Raw genomic sequence first — 20,439 nt, 5'->3', positions numbered from 1 at the left:
TAGTTACCTAACAGATAAAAGGTGTACTAAGTTCTGTTACACCATTCATTGACCTTTATCATTTGTGAAAACAGCTGCTTTAATGTGTCACTTGCATACTTGTGTCTATGCTAGTAGATTGTGTCTACATATAAATGAAAGGTAAGATAGTTATTAGCTTTTAGAAGTTTCTCTCATTAATAAATGCAATAGGGTAAATTTATTACTATCAACTATGAGTTGGTCAGGCTGGAGGCAGAGGCAAAAGCAGTGATGTGAAAAGTTGTCCTCTTTTGTCTCTCAGAGAACAAGGATTAGTTGAGCTGACAAAAGATAAACAGGCAGATGGCACCTTATGGAGGGCAAAGCACACTGTCAAAGCACGTAAGACCATCTGCCCTGGGGTTGGTTTGGTTTGGCACCCATTACAACAATAATTTAGAGCAGATGATGAGAAAATCAAAATGTAAAGACAGAAAAATAATTGTTGAGGCTCTCCTTTTTTCTTATTCATATGACAGGTAGAAGATTCTAAGCTTTCTTCTCCAAAATCCTGGAAAACTTGTGGCAGGTATTTGCCTTGTACAAACACGTTTGTTACACATATGTGGACAGTGTGGTCCTAGAGTACAAAGCGTTCCTAAATAATAGAGAAATTCTACAGCTTCCTTGGAAAACAGGAAAGCTACGGCAGCACAAGTGGTGCCCAGAAATCCTCCATTAGGGTGTGCAGCAATTTCATTGTGCAAACACTGCTCAGAACTGCTAGGTCACCAGCACTACCTTCTTCTCAGCTCTGATGCCAGATCCATGTCCACTACCTCAAGATGGCTAAATTAGATAGCTCAGATAGCTAAACTCCGTAGCCAAAAGGTTTGTATAATTTAGAAGTTGACATAACTATTGAGGTAGTTTGTATAAAATAAAAACAAACTTGGTTCTATTCTTGTGAAAAAATTTGCTCTGCTTCTTTCTTTGTACAAGAACTACTGCATAGCATGGCCAAATACCTTTGTATAATAAGGCACATCATGGTTCCATCCTTATTCCTTCTTGTATTCTAGATGATTACAGGAGTTTTCTGATTGCTTTGCCTAAATCTTTCATCAACCTTTCTTTGAAAGCAAGTGAAAGCTTGTGGTCAGATTCAGGATTTCAAATGTGTTTTCCAATTTTTCTTAGGGGATGTTTTACAGTAATTAATTCTTATTAGTGGTTCATTAAGAAATTTGATGGCTACCATAATATAAACAACAGCATTGGGTTTTTTTGCTTCTGCCAAACTTCCTAATTTATCTAACTGGGTCACTGGTTTACTGAGGTGCACTTGAGGGAAAAATTCTGCTGCTGCTTAGTCTGATATTGAGAAGTTGCAAAGGCTTCTTCCCTACAAGAAAGGTCATTAGCACGAAGTCTGATGCATAAGAAATGAGCTGCATGCTAATCCTAGGGTCGGCAGCGTGAGTAATCTGAGCACGAAGGGAAAGCTCAGCTCGGTAGGCATGATTCATGCAATCCTACTGGAGTCTGCAGAGGTCGGTGTCTGAACTGAATCATCTGCATCTGATGTTCCTTCTCTTCTTGCCCAAGAGAAGGAGGGAGCCTTAAACAGCCCTGCACCTCTTTCCCCAGCAGATTGATAAAGCTCCTGACCTCACATTTGTAAGGCTGGTGTTCAGACAAGGAGCAGGGATCATGAACAGTGTTATTCAGCATTGGCAGCTGGTGTAGGTCACTGATATTTCATTTGTGTTATAGATAACAGCAAGCTTGGAAGCTTTTTATAGCTACCTAAAATGTTATCTTTAGTAATAGAAAATAAATTCATATTAGGGCTTAAACTTGTTTAAACTTTTAAAATAACGTGCAGTAACAGGCCATTATTTATAACATTCCTTTTTGCTGTTTTAGTTAATTTCATTTGATTTTTCTAAAAAGAGAAAAATTTTGACCTTATTGAAACCAGCATTAATTCTGTCACTGCCTTCAATAGGCCTAGGATTCAACATCAGTGTCTATATTTGTAAGTCTGAATTTAGAACAAGTAGGAGAAAGCATTTGGTATGTTACAGACAAAAGTCATCTACAAGCTGTGTTCCATGCAGAGTGAAAAATTATATATATTCTGTCTGCATACATGCTTATCCAATTTTTTTAAAACTAGCTCATTGAATCACACATCTTAGAGTTAACAGATGGATGGCGTCTTTGTACGAGCTTCTACTTGCACTGCTGGACAGAGCAAAAATATTTCTCAGAAGTAAAGTTCTAATTCTACAGACTAATGTGGACCAAGAACAATTTTTTTTTTCATAGAATTTGGCAACCCTGCTCTCTTCAAATGGCAAGAAGCTGCACATAGGCCTTACATCTGAGCTGTGCCTCTCATATGGCCTCCAAAAGTCTTGAACCTGCCCATATCCTCTAGTCTGAGAAGTAAAGGTGAGCAGGCCATGCAGTGAGTCAGATCAGGATTTGACATAGAAGCTCATTATACTTTCCTGGCAGTCAGCACCTACCATGTCCACATTTTGTTATCTTCTAGAGCTAATAAACTGTAATTTCTTAAATGCACTTTTACAAACTGTAAAATCAACTGCTTCATATAGTTACACTTCGACTTACAGTTTTGGATTACGTGAGCCATTCTAGTTTTAAATTTCCATTTACCCTGCATATCAGTAGGTTAGTAGGAGACAGACTGAAGACTTTCTTCTTACCCTGGCATCTGTGGCCTTGTATGAGACAGTGACTCCTTGGTGTATGCTGTGATGTACTAATGGGCAGGCAGGGACTGTTCAGCCTCTATCAGCCCTCCGGAGCTGAGGTATCAATATAGACTTAAGTTTAGGTGATTTATCTTTTTAAGAAATATTCACTAGTATCAGCATATAATAACTAAAATTGTAAATACGTTTACAAAATCACCCTTAAATGGGTAATAGTGAAACGGCAGTGAAAGAATGAAATCTTGAAAAACACCATGGTGCGAGCACACAACCCCATGCCGGCAGTTATCCACCTCTGGCACGGCGATAAGGTAAGGGCGCTCAAGGGCGCGCTCGGAGCGCGCAGCGCGATCGCCGCCGGGGCCTGGGGCAGGCACGGCGGCGGGGGCGGCCCGGCGGCCGCGGCCGCTGCTCCCAATGACATTCCCAGCGCGTTCCGATGTGTCTGGCGGCTCTGCCGGAGCGCGCAGGTGACACAGCCGCGCCCCGCCGCCCCAGGGACGGCTTCGCCCTCTTTCGCCGCCAAATATCTGGGGAGCAGAGCCCTCCTTGGCCAAGCCCTGCGTGGGCAGGCGCGACCCCCGCAAGGAGAGCCGCCGCCTCCGAGGCACCGCCCGGGGTCCGGCGAGCCCCGGGACGTGCGGGCGCCCGGCGCTGCGCCCGGCGCTGTGCCCGGTGCTGTACCCGGCGGCGCAGGGCGAGGGCCGCGGGGCGGGCGCGCCGCCGCCGCCGCTCCCGGTGCCTCCGCTCGGGCGGCTCCTGGCGGCGGCGCTCCGAGCCCCTCCCGGCCGGCGGGGACGGCGGCGGCGGGGCCCGATGGCGAGACCCGGCGCTGCGTGCCCTCCGCCCGCCCGCCGGGTGATGGTGGCCGCGCGGGCGCTGCTCTTCTGGGCGTTGGTTTACAGCTACTGCGGGGTGTGCGCCTGCATCGCCGGGCTGCGGCTGCTCTGGAGCATCGGCCGGCGCCCGGGCGAGACCTTCCGCTGGGTGGTGCGGGAGAACCCCCCCGCCTGCCTCAACGACCCCTCCCTGGGCACCCACTGCTACGTCCGCATCAAGGTGAGGGCGCGGGCGGGGGGAGCGGGCCCGCTGGGCGCGCAGGCACCCACCCCCGCGCTGTGCACGGCACCCCTGCCTGCCCTGCCTTGCCCTGCCATGCGGGGTGCGCTGTGCACGGCACCCCTGCCTGCCCTGCCGTGCTGTGCGGGGTGCGCTGTGCCCGGCACCCCTGCCTGCCCTGCCGTGCGGGATGCGCTGTGCATGGCACCCCTGCCTGCCCTGCTGTGCGGGATGCGCTGTGCACGGCACCCCTGCCTGCCCTGCCGTGCGGGATGCGCTGTGCATGGCACCCCTGCCTGCCCTGCCGTGCGGGATGCGCTGTGCACGGCACTCCTGCCTGCCCTGCCTTGCGGGGTGCGCTGTGCATGGCACCCCTGCCTGCCCTGTTGTATGGGCTGCGCTGTGCATGGCACCCCTGTCTGCCCTGCCCGGCTGCGCGGGGTGCGCGGGCAGCCCGCCTGCCCTGCCGTGCGTGCTCGCACAGCTGCACAGGTGCACTCAGCACCTGCCTGCGCTGCCCCGGCGAGCGGGACCGTGCCCGGCCCGGCTGCGGGGCCTCAGGCCGGGAGGATCGGTGCCCGGCCGGCCCGGGTGCGGAGCCCTGGGTGGGCGGTGAGCGGTTCCTTGGCCCCGGGTATCCCGCAGCCACCGCTCCCTGCACCGCCGCTGCTCTCTGCTGTTTACGGTTTGCCCAGTTGCACCGGGGAGCTCGGTTCGTGCATCACTGTTACATGGAAAACGTAGAGCAAGAAGCTAATTGCTGACCCTCAGGTTGTACAGTTTAAGCCACCAGTCAATTTCTGTACTTGTCTCAGGTCTCTGTGATTTGCTTCTTTACTGAATGCTCTAAATGAAGTTGTATTAGCTAGGTTTCTTTTGCAGCTATAGGTGAGCAGAGAATGCATAGCTAGTTTTGTCAAGTGCTATTTTTCATAAAATAAACATAAAGATCTCTGTTCCCAGGGTTCTGTGCAGATGGTTTTATGCCAGGCAGTACTAATATAAATTAGTGAGCCTCAGTTTGTCATGATTTGCTTGTTTTCTTTTGCTAACATCATTAGGAGACATGTGTGGGCTTTTTACTCATATGACATGTTCTTTTTTTTCCTGTACCACAAAGCAGTAAATGAACAGGCTGCTGGGGAAGTGAGAGGGGTATGACAGTAACAGAAGAGCATTTGGGGGCAAATCGAATTGCTGTCAATATGACAGTTGATCACTCATTTCAGGAAGTAAGAAACTCATGCTGTTGGATAACAGCAGGCTAATGGATTACTTTCCAAACACATATATCCTACAAATCCATTCAAATTTCAATAAAACAGCCAATGTTGGAAAAGGTGGCAACATCCTATGTCTGTTCTGGAGGCTGGAAAAAAGGGAACAGCAGCAACTGAAAAAGTCCAGGATGGGCCATGTGATATTTAAACTGCTGCTGTACAGGTGGGAATAGAATTTTCAGGAGTAAAGGGAGTTCCTTAAAAGCAACAAATAGATTAGAATAAAAACATGGAGGGTAAATCCCAAGAGGATGCTGACTGAAAGAAACAGCATGGAAGAGGGCTTACCTATTACTCACTAAATGAGAAACTGTGGAAGAAGACTGAGAAACTTCTACTTTTTTAAATAAAAAAAGATTAAAGACAGAATGATCTGGAGAATGATACAGATGATGTAATGACCCCAAAATTTCTTGGGAATTTACTTTTACCTCTAGGGACTTCAAGTTCATTGGCATCCCAGAGATGAAACATCAATGTAATTAGGGGCAAAAAAGAAAAAGTCCCTATTATATCTGGAGCAAAAGTCCCTATTATATCCAGAGCAAATATTAAAAATCCAAATAGTTCCCTCTTCAGAGTCCTTTCAAGAATGAGGATATAAGTTAACGGTTTTGGAGCTCATTAGTGACTTACAAGTGCAAAGATATGTCAGAGCATTTGAAGCATCTTGGCAAGAAAACTTTTTTTCATGCATTTGTGATCCTTGCCCTGATATTAGCTCTTGATGTGTAGCAAAGGCATGGGGTTTTTCTTTCTGTTTTGAAATAGCAGAGACAGTGCAGGCTTTGACATTTGTTCAGAGCTGTACAACCCTTCTTCCTGCAGTTTCTTTCACATGACTTCTAAACAGTATTTTGTGAGCTAACTCCCAACTTCTCTATCTACTTCTGTGTCAGAACTCAGTAAAACCTCTAGGTCATGATCACGGTTTATTCAAATTCTACTGGATTTGACCTTCAGTCAGTGCAAGCTTGTGTACATCCATTCTCTTCAATAGCATTTCAGTGTTCAGCTTCTACAATAAGTAAGTTGCCTGCTTGTAATTCTCATAAGACCCAATTCCTTAAAAGTTGCATCAGAAACTGACTATTGACACGGCAGAAAGAAGATTATAACATTAAGGCTTAATTTTCTGAAGTGAATCTGAAACCTAGAATTATAAAAACTAGCAAATATGTCTTGCTTTCTGGTTACTTAATTTTGATTGCTTTTGGTTGTTAAGAATCCACGTGGTCCTTTATCTATCATGCCAGAATGCAATGTGATGGTTTTAAACAGTTGCATAATCTTACCAGCTAACTGAAAGATTGGAAGTGCATTTAAAGTATTCTGCATTTTAAAGTCTTTCTTTAAAGCAGCTGACTGGTGTCAGTGTGAAAGCAGCGTGCTTGCTGTGACAATAACCTGCATTTGCCAGTGGCTGTGGCAGGCAGTGCTCTGTCAGAAGTGTTGGTGTGCTCAGGGCTGGGCTGGCACACAGGCACAGCCGGGCAGGTACTGGGGATGGTCCTTCCTGGAAGGAGCTGTGCTGGGTGTGCAGGCTGGGGGACACTCAGCATTGCCACGGTGTAGCAGATACCTGATCTCAGAAGTAAAGAAGGCTTCAGCTTCAAAACTGATCATTTGATATTATTTTAGGTTCACTATATTGTTTCTTAGAATATGATCTGAAACCATCATCATTCTCAAATCCCAAAGAAGCAGTTCTGTGCAGCAATAAACACACTTCTTTTTCTCTTATTTTAGGATTCCGGGTTACGATTCCACTATGTGGCTGCTGGAGAAAGGGGCAAACCACTCATGTTGCTGCTTCATGGCTTTCCAGAATTCTGGTAAAACTCCCTTCAACATTTTCTATTATAAAAGAGGCTGCATAAGATACCCAAGGATGAACACCTCTGCTTAAATATCCCCAGTGCAATCCCTTATATGTATTTATGAATACTAATGGTATGAAGTTTCAGTAGGCAATGAACCATTGAAACATCGTTTTAACTGCTGCATCCACAAAGAAAGTTCCTTCAGACTAACACAAACCAACCATCTTTTTTGTACTGTCAATCCATTTTTCCTCAGGTATGTACCCTTTCCTGCAGACTTTGTGAAGGAACTGCTAATTTTAAACAAATTTCCTTTTGGATAGTACTTGTATTATATGGCTAAACTTATGAATTATAGCAGAGGGTGTTAAAATAAAGATCCATTGTATGTTAAGTGCAATCAGGATTGCTCCATTTATTAAAAATACTACACATTAATTTTTAACTAGGGGAGGGGAAGAACTATGAGTTCTATAGGCTATTGTGCAGCCTAATTTCAGAATGCTACTCAGGGAAAAAGGTTCTATTATTAGTTCATCACAAGATGAATGATGAATCAAACCCAATCCTAAATGTTTGTTTATAACAATGAAGAGCAGTCATGTGTCCAATGATTTAACCAAATTGCTCAGCCTGTTGTTGTCAGGTTTAGCTAGTGAAGCATGGCTTACAGAACTTGCACAAGAAAAACAGTAAGGGAATAAGGGGAGTACTAATGCCAGAAATACAGCAAGGTAAACGATCCTTTTCCTTACCAAACTCAGCTGTGGGGCTAGGGGCCACTGCTGGAGCTGTGATTTTCCAGTCTGTACTCAGGTCATACCATGCTAAACTGACCCAAGTAGGAGAGGTCAGTTCCCTTTCCTCAGCAATTTCCCCTAGGTACTAATGCCCTTCAGGGTGATGGTACAGAGCCACATTTCTGTTAAGTTAAATTTTCAAAGAACATTATTCTAATAATAAATTGCTATCTAAAATTATTAAAGCTGTAAACTTTGATTGAAAGGACAGTTAGATGGGTCAGTGCATATTCTATTCAAACATTATGCATATCTTGCATAAAGCATAGTCTAACACAGGCAATGAGACTACAGCTGATTTCCCCTATGGGGGAATAGTAAAAGAGAAATTAGCATTTTATATACATATTCTACTGAGATTAGGTATATTATTTTTAAAAAGCAGAAAGTAATTCTTACAGTTTAGGATAGTGAGTCATGCTATAAGTGGCAGCTACTAGATTGTATTGTCTGACCATTCAAAAGGGATTAATAAAAAACGTGTTATGTAGGTCACTGGGACCACCGAGAGTTTCTATCACTGTTTTAAAAAGAACACTATATGCTAATAGTCTGTAAACCAGTCATATTACCAATATTTGTGTTAGGTTATTCATTCACTCAGTGATTTCTTTTTCATTCAGGAATAGTGATTGTTCTAAGAGCACAAGATAAAATAACCACAATTTAAGAGAGAGGTAAAGCAGCAGCAAATTTGTATTGTTTGTCTAGGAAAACAAAAAGGATTTTATCCACAATTACAGTTCTTAATTTTAATAAATCCTCTGCTTTCAAATGTCTCAAGGTTATAACTAGGACAAATATAACCAGACCACTAAGAGTGATAGAAAATGTCTGAAGGTGACAGATCACTAAAAAATGTAACACACCAGAGCCAATGAGGGTTTTAGATGCATAAGAACTTGAAAATCAATACATGGTGGAAGGTCAATAATAAAATACTTAAAACTGGACATAATGTGTTGAGGCAGCTGAGTACTTAAAAGTTGTGTGTGAGCTGCTACATTTTATACTACTTGCCCTTTAGAAAAAATATTATCAGAAAGTCTCAAAATAGATTCAACCTTATGAATATGGAGGCATTCATAACATTTCCAAATTCTGCTTGCAAAGCAGTTGTCCAATATTTATATATCATATGGGATAAAAGGGTTTATTTGAATATAAAACCTACCCATTTGATAGGTCATACATTTGGAGACTGATGGACTGCTGTGAAAACAGAGGATGAGAATAGCTTGTAGACATTTTCAGAAAACAAAAATAGTTGATTTATGTATTTATGGGCCTGGTTCTTTCTTCTTACAGAAGTATATAGAATAGCTGCAACAGTTACCATGGCAAATTCAGCTTCCAAGTCATTATATAATGCCTGTAAAAAATTCATTCCCAGAGATCTCAGCTAAACCTTGTCTTCACATTATATAGCACTGAAATGAAAATGTTCTGACTGTTTTGTTTATATGAAAACAGATTCATACCACTGAGTGTTCCTGTAACCTTATTTAGGTTCGAAGTCCCTAATAGGCTGGAGGCAAAGGTAAAGTGGAAGAGCCCATGGTCTGATACAGATGTTGTTTGGATTAAGGTAGAATTCTATGCATCACACTTAAAACCACTGATGATCCAAATGTTATATATCCTTTCTCTGAAACAAGCAGAAATAAAAGCTAGATCCCAGCACAGAGGGATGCAGTCACTGTTATATATGTCCAGAAGGATCATGGTTTTCCTACATCTTTCTAGTACAGTGTAAGATAAGACTATGTCTGTCTTGGTACTGGCTATTCTAAAATTTATTTGGTTTCAATAACAGCTGAAGGACAGGTTGTTCTTGCAGGTTAAGACCCACCATTTTCTTTTTATTTTTGCTTCATAACACACATCCAGCCATTACAAACAGTTACAGAGTGAGGAATAGCCCAGGCCTTTGCCTGAGTTCTTGCCTTTGTATGCCTTTTGATGTATGTAATGCTATCACTCTTTTCCATAAAAACCCAAGGATGAAAAACTCTGTCTAGTAACAACACATTGAGAGAACTTGTTCTGCAACAGTTCTGGTACAGAGACACAGATGAAAGTGTACACAGGACAAATCCTATAAGCTTCACCAAGATCATTTGTTATTAACTGGATTTCTTTCTTTGGTTTATTTATTGTATGAATTATCTGATATTCTTTTTCTGAATAGAAAAAATTGCAAAACATGGCTGTGTGTAAGCCAGGGAGAAGAGAAAGCTTTTCAGGTCTTACTTTTTTGATGCTACTATGGCTCCAAGGATAAAGTCCTCCCTGTGCTCTGGTTTATGCCTGCTTCCTTTGCAGCAAAGGGGCTGTGCCAGACTCCAGGAATTGTTGCAAAGCCCTGGCTCTGGCTGTGTCCCCTTTGTGGCAGCTGCACTTTGTTACTGGGGAATTCAAGACAGGAGCACAAAACTACTGCAGCCACAAAGGACCATCAGCACAGCACAGAAAGGAAAAATAATCTCAGAGCAAACAAAGCCATGCTAGTTTACCCTCAAATATTTGGGTGCAAAAGCATTGAGTGCATTTTTGGTATCATACTACTTGACCTTGTAACTCCAACTTTTTTTCCCCTTTGTTAGGTATTCTTGGCGCCATCAATTGCGGGAATTTAAAAGTGAATATCGAGTGGTGGCCCTGGATTTGAGAGGTTATGGAGAAACAGATGCTCCTCCTCACAAAGAAAATTACAAGTTAGATTGCCTGATAGCAGACATAAAGGATATTTTGGAATCTCTAGGTGCGTTAGTAGAAGAAAAATCTACTTGACTCAAAAATGACTTAATTTTCTAGGAAAAGAAACCTATATAAAGATCTAGCACTGTTTTTGTTTGTTTGTTTGTTTTAATATACACATTGCAGAAGTGTATAAATCTAAGGATACTAATATTATTTGGACAATTATAAATTAAGAAGTGTTGTTTTCTAATCACAATGTGTATGTCTGTATAAGCAATATGTAAAGATTATTTTTTCATCAGGAGTTTTGAAAAGAAAATTTCTATGTACTGTAAAATGCAGTACAAACCTATGGTTCTTTTCCTTAAGAAGCCTTTCCTCCTAATCACTTGCCTTAGTGGATAATATTCTGAGTTAGAGTCTTAAAGGACTTGCAGACAAAGGAATTTATATCAGACGACATTCTTCTTGCACAAACAAGACATAATAACTATTGTTATAGAGGGCTTTACAGAGATGGTGAGAGTTCATCTGATGTATTGGGGAAAAAAAACCTCCAAAAATGCTACCCTTTGCACAATACTACTCCTGTCAGTTCTGAAGAGCTGTATCACTCTGTCTTACACAACAGTGAGAGCAAAAGGGAGAACAAGGGGCACACTGCTCTCTGTGGCAAATACACAGGGTAAAGGTCTAGAGCTGAAGTGCAAAATTGGCTCCTCCAACTCAGTTTGAAGTGTCTCTGTTTGGGTGATAAATTGTAACCCCTGGTGAAGGCTATTTCCCTTCCATACCAAGATCAATACAAGGGATTAGATTGTCATTCTCTGAGTAATTTTAATTCCCGGGATATTCTAGCCATAGTAAAATAACTTACTGCATTTCATATGGAGAAATAATAATGCAGTGATTCAAGTTCTGAGATTTGAATTTTGCTTTGCTTCTGATGTTTGAGTATTGGCAAAAGATTGGGCAGCAGTCCTCACACAGTGTTGACATTTTCCAGCCTTTGCTGGTTGTGTTAATCTCCATGGTAATGCCATGGTTATGCTTGAGAAGTGCTCTCAGCATAATTCAGTTTCAGAGGGATTTAAATTTTTTTGGGAAAATCACTTCAGAGCCTTATCTTTGTTTGTCCTAATCCCAAGTTAAATTCTTTTGGAGAACTTGATTATATCAAAAGTGCTCCCTCTTGGATTTCTGTCCAAGAGGGTTTATAAGGCTCTTTGACAACTGTATCCAAATTTATGTCAGAATTCTAAACATTTTGGCTTTTATATGTTTCATTTGTAGTCTGTTGCTCACCATACCAGTCCTCAATGAGGAGCGTGATGGTATCTGACACTAGAGTATGTTATTTTCCAGCAATGGTTTAAGAAGGAGTATTAGAGCTTTCAAAACACTTGGTCACTATCCTGCCCATACCACTTCTATTGCTGCTAAAATACAATTTTTATTGATGGAAGAATAAGTAAGTGAATGTCCAGAACTTACAAAATTTCCAACAAAACAGCATATGGAGAAAAGCTACAGGCCTCCTAAGTATATAAATGGGAGTGTTTACACATGCTTTATATATGGCTACTAAGTATAATGCCCACTTTTTGCATAATGATGCCACTGAGTGCTTAGATAACCTCTCATATTCAGAGAAATACATTAGGATTATTTTTGTTCTGGAGGTGCTCAGGAGATTGCTCAGTCTTCTTGTCTGCAGTTTCCAATTCCAAACTCCCTAAACATGGCACGTGTCCGTGTGTTATAATGGCTGCAGGCTGAAGTGTCCATCTGAGCCTGCACTGGCCAAGATGTGAACAGGGTGGCCATCTGCATACTGAGTGACTTTAGGGTGACATGGAGGTAGTGGAGTTCAAGTTGAATCAAGTCCAATTAAATACTTTGACATATTTGTAAATTTTTAAACTATAATAGTGCCCTATTTTTTCTGACTGTTAGTAATGGAAATGGTGCAGTATTAAAGTTACATTAATGAATGTGCTGAACCACCTATTCAGCCCAATAATGATTTTATTGTATGAGCTGATTTCTGTGGATTTTAATTCCTTTGAAATAAAAGCATGTGTCTGTGTTTATGTGGTAGGATACAACAAGTGTGTGTTGATTGGCCATGACTGGGGAGGAATGATTGCTTGGTTAGTGGCCATATGTTACCCTGAAATGGTGACTAAGCTGATTGTGGTTAATTTCCCTCATCCTTCTGTATTTACAGGTAAGTTTGACAGTAGTCTTTGTTAATCCAAAGTATCTGCATTTTGGTCACAATTGTGCTTGCTTTGAGAACCAACAGCCTGCCTCAGTAGATAAGCTCTATGGCTCTCACAGTCTGGACTGTATTTTATGAAGCAGTAAGATAGCAAGTATTTGACTTATGAAAATAAATTTATTGTAGGAAATGGGAATACTTGCCACAAAAGTTACAGATTTTTTTTTTTAATCCTTGAGGGTCCACAAACATAATTTTCAAACCCATGAATCTGGTTTTTTGCACTTTATCACTGTTTATCACTGTTATATATATCAGGAAATAATTCCCAAAGAGGGATGTATATTGTATTACACTTTGGTAAAGGCTGCACTGCATTATTAAATCTGCATAAGCCTGTCTTTGTATGAATGTGAATCAGACATTAGAATTACATCCTGATTTAGGTGACAAGTGGCAATTTGTGATCTGGTGCAATATTCATTGGAAGAAGTCTTTCCAGGCTACTTAATAGATGTTCAGGAATATACCAGTACTTTGCTGAAACAGGACTTGTTTCACTATTTGTTGTGTGATAGAGTTGAGTTTGTCTACTACCCAGAATTGCAAAACATTTCACAGGAATTATATAAACATTCAGCAATCGAAAGGAAAGTACTATCTCACTAATCTGAATTTTTTAAATTGCTTGCCTTACCCTATCTCCATTTTAAAAGTCACCCCATTTCCCCATAAATAGCTAAGAATATTCAGCAGAACTTTAATTTTCATTTCAATTGAAAATAAATCTGACCTTACACTGTGGGATCAGCCACACCATCCATATTTGTTGTTCTCACAGTGTTCTTGGGCACCTTTCTAAGATACTAAAGAACATTTTGCCAGGTGGTAAATCCACACTTACCCATGGAGAGGTCTGTTTTCCACATGAAAGCAGAAGATTTTGCTGTGTTTTCCATTAGAGCAGGAGCGAGGCTGTAGAGAAGATAATTGCATTTTATTATAGTATTTGTTTGCATGTTTGCTGAACTACAAAATCTGTTCTGTACCTTAATATTTTCTCCCTACATCAAATTTATTCTACTTTGGGTGGCCAAAAGAAAACACACAGTTTATAAATAGTACAGAAAAGTGATCAGTGCTGACAATGGTCCATCAGGAAAATATAATGGATAATGCAATTTAAGAATGTATAAGATAGGAAACTATAGAAGATAACTAACACTTCAATTTCTGTTGTCTTAAAACTCATTTTTATTCACAGTCAGAATTAATATTTCAGAGAGATGTCCTGTGTTGGGAATGTGGTTTTTTGCATTCCTAAATTTGCACCTGTACAGGAAAAGTTCTAGACTTCCTAGCAGCTGCACACATTGTGTGCTTGCTTTGAGGAAGTTAAGTATTTGAATGTCAGTGTTGGCTCTTGAAACTCACTGGAGACACAGATTTGCAATTCAAAAAAAAGAACAAAACAGTCAATGCAAGATGCAAGTTTGTGATAGATAGATAGATAGATAGATAGATAGATAGATAGATATAGACATAATCTATAATCTATAATCTATATCTATAATCATATCTATGTCTATAATCTATAGACAGATAGATATAGATATAATTTTCTTTTGCTATATATGCTATGTCTTTAAAAATAACTGTAAAAATCTTTGAAAAGTGACTCTATGTAATCTTGATTATGGTTCTTGAAATTGCCAAAATGACACTGTTAGAAAAATTCTATACTTCAATGAACAGTAGTGATGCAGTTTTTAGAATGTCAGTGGATCATCATGTACAGATTTCTGTGCATCACCTCATTGATGAGAGAATACCTATTTATGCCCTTTATTCCATATCTGGAAAAGAAATGCTTTGGACTAGCTACACAAATAGATCTCTAAGTGAAAAACTACCATGCAATTAACTCCAGTCCCGCTGTCCTCACCTAATCTTTGGCAAACTTTTATTTTGCTGGCTGTTTCTACTAACATTTATAAAAGAAGTACCTTTTAATGGCCACATCATATATTTACTGCTGAAATAATCATCTTTTGTCACGCAGCATACTTTAATGTAATATTTTTAAAACATTCCTTTATGTTTAAAAAATAGTAATATTACTAGTAATTTTGTTTGAGCCATCAGTTTTCATTTTTAATTCATGGACATTTTTGTTTCAGAATACATTCTACGACATCCATCACAATTGATTAAATCTGGTTACTTCTTCTTTTTCCAAATGCCATGGTTTCCTGAATTCATGTTTACACTAAATGATTTCAAGGTGAGCAAAATGAATGCTCTTGTTTATATCTGTAACTGTGAGTAATGGAATAATTGCCACCTACATTGATCTCTTCTGATGTAGATATAATTACTGGAAAAAATATGGAGCCTTCTGATTTTCCTTCTTAAGCTTTATATAAAGTAGCATACAAGTCCATAGAGTCTCTGAGATTAACTCTTACTTCTGCATTTCTGGGAGGAGCTGAGGGAGGCACATTTAACCTCAGCAGTGCATTACTGCACCTAGAGGGTCAGCTGGTTTCACTTGTGCCCGTAGCAGTGGGACACCGCCGGTGCCTGGGGAGTTGCTGCTGACTTATCTAAGTTCCTGTGTACAGTGGGACATCCCCTCATCTCTCAGAGCCTGCCACAGGGCAGGCAGTGGGGGGGGCTGGGCACTGCATCCAGCCAGGTGATGAATTGTGCCCGAGAAGCCAAGGCCAGCCCTTTGTATAACCTTAAACGTGAGCAGGAGCCGATAGAAAAGGACAACAGTGCAGGACACACCTCCTACACACCAACAGCCCGAGCAGAGCTCCCCGTGCTGCACACACAGGGCACAGCCAGCAGGGAGGCCATGAATCCTCCTCCCTCCTGCCCTGCCACCTGCTGGGTCCATCCCAAAAAAACCTACAGGCCTGCACTTGCCTGGCACAGGTAGCAGGGCAGGATGCAGTGACTTGGTAATACTGGTATTTCTCTGTACTTGATTATTCTGGAATAAGTTCTACTAGAGATGTTTAGCTTGTGCTTTACACATAGCTCTCTAAAAACTCATTTGAACCATTCATTGTACTTTGAACATAAATAGATTTCATAAATATGCATAAACAGATTTTAGAAAGATGTGTCCTATTGAAGGAGAGAAATCACATTTTCTAGCTATCTTACATAATAGCTTTTTCTTCTTATTTTTGTAGGTTCTGAAAAGTTTGTTTACCAGCCAGGCCACTGGAATTGGAAGGAAAGGCTGCAGATTAACTGCAGAGGATATTGAAGCTTATCTCTATGTCTTTTCACAACCCGGAGCATTAACAGGACCCATTAACCATTACAGAACTCTTTTCAGGTCAGTATAATATTCCCAAGCAAAGGAAAACACTCTAGAGAGTCCCCTGGAGCCCAAAGGTGTTACTGCTGCTCCTCTCCTGCTGCTGGACCAGGGGAAACCCCCAGGTGTGTTCCTGAAGCCTCACCAGGTGGGCACAGGCCCAGTCCAGCAGTGAGAGGCCAGGTGTGCTCTGAGAGGTGTCCACACAAAATGGCAAAACAAGCAGAGTGCACAAAAGGAAAATCTTTGTTTCAAAATCTAATAGAGCAAAGACTCTTCTTCATTCACAGCTCCCATGGCAATCCCAAAAATCCACCTTTAAATAATACTTTAAAAATTAACATCAATTAATTATTTGCATTACAATTCATGTTATGATAATATCTATCAAGAACTTATTATTATATAATACTACTAGATGATATGGCATCCAAGTATGTTACCCTTATCTGTAACTTTAAAAAACCATATCTGGCACAATTTTATTGTGTTTAGTCTATTTCTGTTTTTCAGAAAGGTGGAGAGGTTTTTTATAACTAAGCCTAAAACTAACCTAACTTGATTTGGTTTGGGGTTTTTTTGATCCTTTATTGGTCTTAGCAGACTCCCTTCACAGAGTAAAACAGAGACAGCATCATAATAGGAAATGCTTTTGCAAGATTAATATTTATTTTCTCAAACAGCTTTCTAATGATTTTAACTTTCCTGAAAGGAGTTGGCTTGGCCTTAGAGACAGACACCCCCTTTTTTACCTACCAAAAACAGGGCCAGAAGATCTTAACTCTGCATATATTCTATTTACAGCACTAACTTGGACTATATCAAGAAGAGTGGCATTGAATTTGTTTTTCCTTTACCATCTCTGGTCTTTAGTGATAAATGTCCTGCATGCTTCTTTAACAAAAGACCAGGATATCCCAATATCCTTTCAAACAGCAATTCGCTTCTTTGCCTAAACTCAGGCAGTAGATGTTTGAAGTAGAATAACTTTTCATTTTCCATGGTCCGAATTTACTGCCACCTTTGTTGCTCTTTCTGTGTCACTGTCAGCAGAGCAATCAGCAGGGAAAACACTGTGAGGGCAACAGGGACCTGAGCTAGGTGCTGCCTGGTACAGGCTGAGACAGAACAGGAAGGAGAAGGCAGAAAGCTAACCCCAAGCAGGGCTGACAGTGGGGAATAAATGAGACGGCTGTGCTGGTAACAGTACATTATTAAAGCCGTGCAGAGAGCAGCCGATGCCATCAGCTGGGATGTCCGACGCTCTCCCGCCCTGCGGCAGCCCCGGCAGGGCTGAGGAGGAGCTCAGCGCCCCGAGCCCTGCCCGTTCCATCCCCAGCACCTCGCTCCAGTGCGTGTGCACATTAACCAGCTGCTCCTCTGCCAGCAGAGTGACGGGCCTGTGACAGCTCAACTGCTCTGGGACTCACACACAAACGGAAGAGATGTGGACCTTTATTGTTTCAGACCTTTGCAGACTCAAAAAGACAGTGAAGTATCAGTTATAAGTCAGAAAGTATCTTCACAGCTATTAATTCCTCCATGTGTTTTGTGTGTATGTTTGTGCATTGTTTGCTTTATTCTTCTAATGAAAGTACACCTGCACTGAATTCAGAGACTCTTATTTAGGTGCTGCCAGCCACAATGCAGTAAACAAAAAAATCAGTCACTCAGTTCTTGCCACCAGTTCTGATGGTCACACCTAATGGGTTGGGAATTGTTAAATATGAAAACTGGATTGGAATTTTCCCTTTCTCTCATCTAAGTCATTAAGCATCCATATATTTGGATGCTAATGACTTGTATGCACCATAACTCCCAGTGGGCTGATACTGGTGACCCGTGTGTTAAAGGGTTCCAACTCATTACTGTCCACTTGGAGGTGCATTCTTCAGAGCCTCATGTTTCTGGAATATTATTTCCAAAGAGAAAATAACCCACTTCCATCCATCACCAGCACATCTTTTTATAAATAGCACAGTGGTCATTCCTTTCACTAGATATTAAATACAAACACTTTAAGAATAAATCTATAAAGTTTTTATATCATGCTTGGTTAAGAGAGATAGGTAAGAAGCTGAAACTTTAATGTCTTCTGATACACCATTTGTTTAGAAAATAGCATTAGTTCTCTTGTAACAGTTAAGAAGTACTTCACTGTTTACAGAGAAACTGTATAACAATGGTGTATGAAGGTATGAGTCTGTTTTTCAAAGACTAATATTTCACAAATGGAACTTCCCTTTCTAAATGAGAAATCTGTGCATTCATTGTTATTAAAGGCAATTTCTGGAAATTTCAGGCATGATATAATTTCCCATATTCCAGACTGAACAGAAATATAATGCCATTCATAGGCAATGAAAAGTGACAAAAAAAGCCTGTGAAAAAAAGCCTGTATAAAGCCTGACAGAGTTTACCTAAGTCAGGCTGCAAACCTTGCAAGGCACAAAACAGTAAACTGTACAGTGGTGAGAAAACACACATGTTAATAGTGAAGAGATCCAGGATACTGGAGTAAAAGGTGAAGAGACTAGTCTCAATGCACAGAATCAGATATTAAATTATCATTTTTTAAAATTGGTACTATGAATAAGCTGTGGTTCGGTGGGTGAGGTCAGGTTGTTTGCAAAATGAGATTTAAATCCACTGGTAGAAAAGGCCATTTTAAGAATTTTTGCAATCATCAGTCAAAATGAAATTACTATCTAAAGTGATCTTTTATTAACATTTCTTGACTTTGCGTGTAAGTAGAGAGGAAGAATGTCTTCAAAGTCTCATTTTATTTGTTTTACTTTAAACTAAGACGTCACCTTCTTTTTCTTGCTTTTTTACAGAGCATAGTCTCTATGATTTATTAAAGAAGACCTAACTAAGTGTGTTTTATTTTTCAAGCTGCCTGCCTCTGCAGAACCATGAAATCATCATGCCAACCCTGCTGTTATGGGGAGAAAGAGATGCATTTATGGAAGTTGAGATGGCAGAAATTACAAGGATTTATGTTAAAAATCATTTCAGATTAACTATTTTGTCAGAAGCCAGTCATTGGCTCCAGCAGGATCAACCTGACATAGTGAACAAGTTGATATGGACCTTTCTTAAGGAAGAGACAAAAAGAAAAAGAGAATGACTGTTTGTACATGTTTTAAGGGGTCTAAATAAAAGCTCTTTGGATTTAAAACCTAATTGTTATCAGGGCCATATTTCCAGCCTGCCTTCTATTTTGAGCTCTGTTAGAGAAGTGTTTTCATTGTACTGTACATTTGGACACTAATCGTACAGCTAAAAGAAGTGAGTATGAGAATATATGATACCAACATTGGTTTTACCTGTATACTTGTATTTTGCACATAAAAACACCTGCCTTAAAATACATATGTATTTGTACAGAAAGAAAATCATGGAAAGTTGCTTGGTTTTGTTTTCTCCCTTGCTTTACAGTTGTAATGTGTGGTGCCTTTTACAAATTTATAATGAAACAATAGTGTGGTGCCATACTGAAGAAAGTCACAAGTTTTCATTCTAGATTTGCCTGAATTTTTTTAATGTATTTTACCATTAAACAGTAACTCTTTTTATCTATATTTTAGCATACTGAATGACTGAAAATTTTCTGGGTACGTTTCTAGTCTTCAAGTGAATAATGATCCGTATCTTGTTGTACTGTTGAATGCAGCTGCTTTGCGCAATGTGTTTTTCTTTCTTGACTAAAAAATGGGAAACCTGTACACTCCACATGTCTGAACAAGAACAATGGAAAATTAAGATATAACATGTATCAAATCCACCTCTGTCTAATAAAATGCAACTTACAAGACTCCGTTTACTTTATCTGTCTTCCTATGGAGAGATTTGCTGAAGCTAAGAACTGAGTTTGAATAGCTGAAGTGTCTGGTCTGGTATTCAGCCTGGACACTCATGCTATGATTGTTGTCAATTTTTGAAAATAATGCCTCATTGTTGGCATTATCCTTCCTATGTCAGCAACTACTCTTCTTGTCTCCAAGAACTGCTGCCAAGTTCCTGTGTTTATAGGAGGAAGAGACGCAGTGATTATGAACACAAAGGGTAGAATTAACTTGCATGTGATGGCAGGGGAGAAGAAAAACGTAAGCTAACTACAATGGGAAAAGAAGCAAAAATACAAGACCACAGAATAGGTGTCACCTGCCTATCAGGTTTCCAAAGCCTCCCTCTCCACCTGCAGAGCAAGCGCAGTGCCCTGGAATCAGAGGTGAACAAGAGGCCACTGAGGGAGGCGTCAGGGCCAGGTGAGCCTGAACAACCGTCCACACTAAAGTAGAACAGAGATGGAACATGCTGGGGAGTCCCAACACATCCCCCACTGCCAAGTGTATCATCCCTTTGGAGCCACTGTGTCCCACTCGGTGTGGGTGCAGTGTAACCCTCAGTGTAACCCTCGCCAGGAAGGACCAAGCGGTGCTGCCTGCCCAGCGCTAGCTCATGGCTGGAGACCTGTTCTTGTCCCCAAATCCCAGCAGAGT

The 20,439-nt window shown here is 40.9% G+C and overlaps 1 protein-coding gene across 1 annotated transcript; it reads left to right on the top strand.

The window, feature by feature from the left end:
- The first annotated feature begins 3,524 nt into the window (after nucleotides 1–3,524).
- EPHX4 (epoxide hydrolase 4) lies at nucleotides 3,525–19,734 on the top strand. Its single transcript, XM_058808785.1, has 7 exons — nucleotides 3,525–3,767; nucleotides 6,797–6,882; nucleotides 10,277–10,434; nucleotides 12,475–12,603; nucleotides 14,778–14,881; nucleotides 15,804–15,952; nucleotides 18,830–19,734. The coding sequence occupies exons 1-7, from the start codon at nucleotides 3,525–3,527 to the stop codon at nucleotides 19,062–19,064; spliced, it is 1,104 nt and encodes a 367-aa protein (XP_058664768.1). The 3' UTR covers nucleotides 19,065–19,734.
- Nucleotides 19,735–20,439: the final 705 nt, after the last annotated feature.

Source organism: Ammospiza caudacuta, chromosome 7 (genome assembly GCF_027887145.1).
Source record: "Ammospiza caudacuta isolate bAmmCau1 chromosome 7, bAmmCau1.pri, whole genome shotgun sequence".
In the NCBI taxonomy this organism is placed as follows: domain Eukaryota; kingdom Metazoa; phylum Chordata; class Aves; order Passeriformes; family Passerellidae; genus Ammospiza; species Ammospiza caudacuta.
This window is presented reverse-complemented; position numbering and strand designations above follow the sequence as displayed.

What these genes read in the sequence shown, in the direction of transcription:
- EPHX4 (XM_058808785.1), top strand. Translation starts at nt 3,525, where the DNA reads ATGGCGAGACCCGGCGCTGCGTGCCCTCCGCCCGCCCGCCGGGTGATG. An exon ending in TTACACTAAATGATTTCAAG is followed by an intron (nt 14,882 to 15,803) that starts GTGAGCAAAATG and finishes TTATTTTTGTAG; the next exon opens with GTTCTGAAAAGTTTGTTTAC. An exon ending in CATTACAGAACTCTTTTCAG is followed by an intron (nt 15,953 to 18,829) that starts GTCAGTATAATA and finishes TTATTTTTCAAG; the next exon opens with CTGCCTGCCTCTGCAGAACC.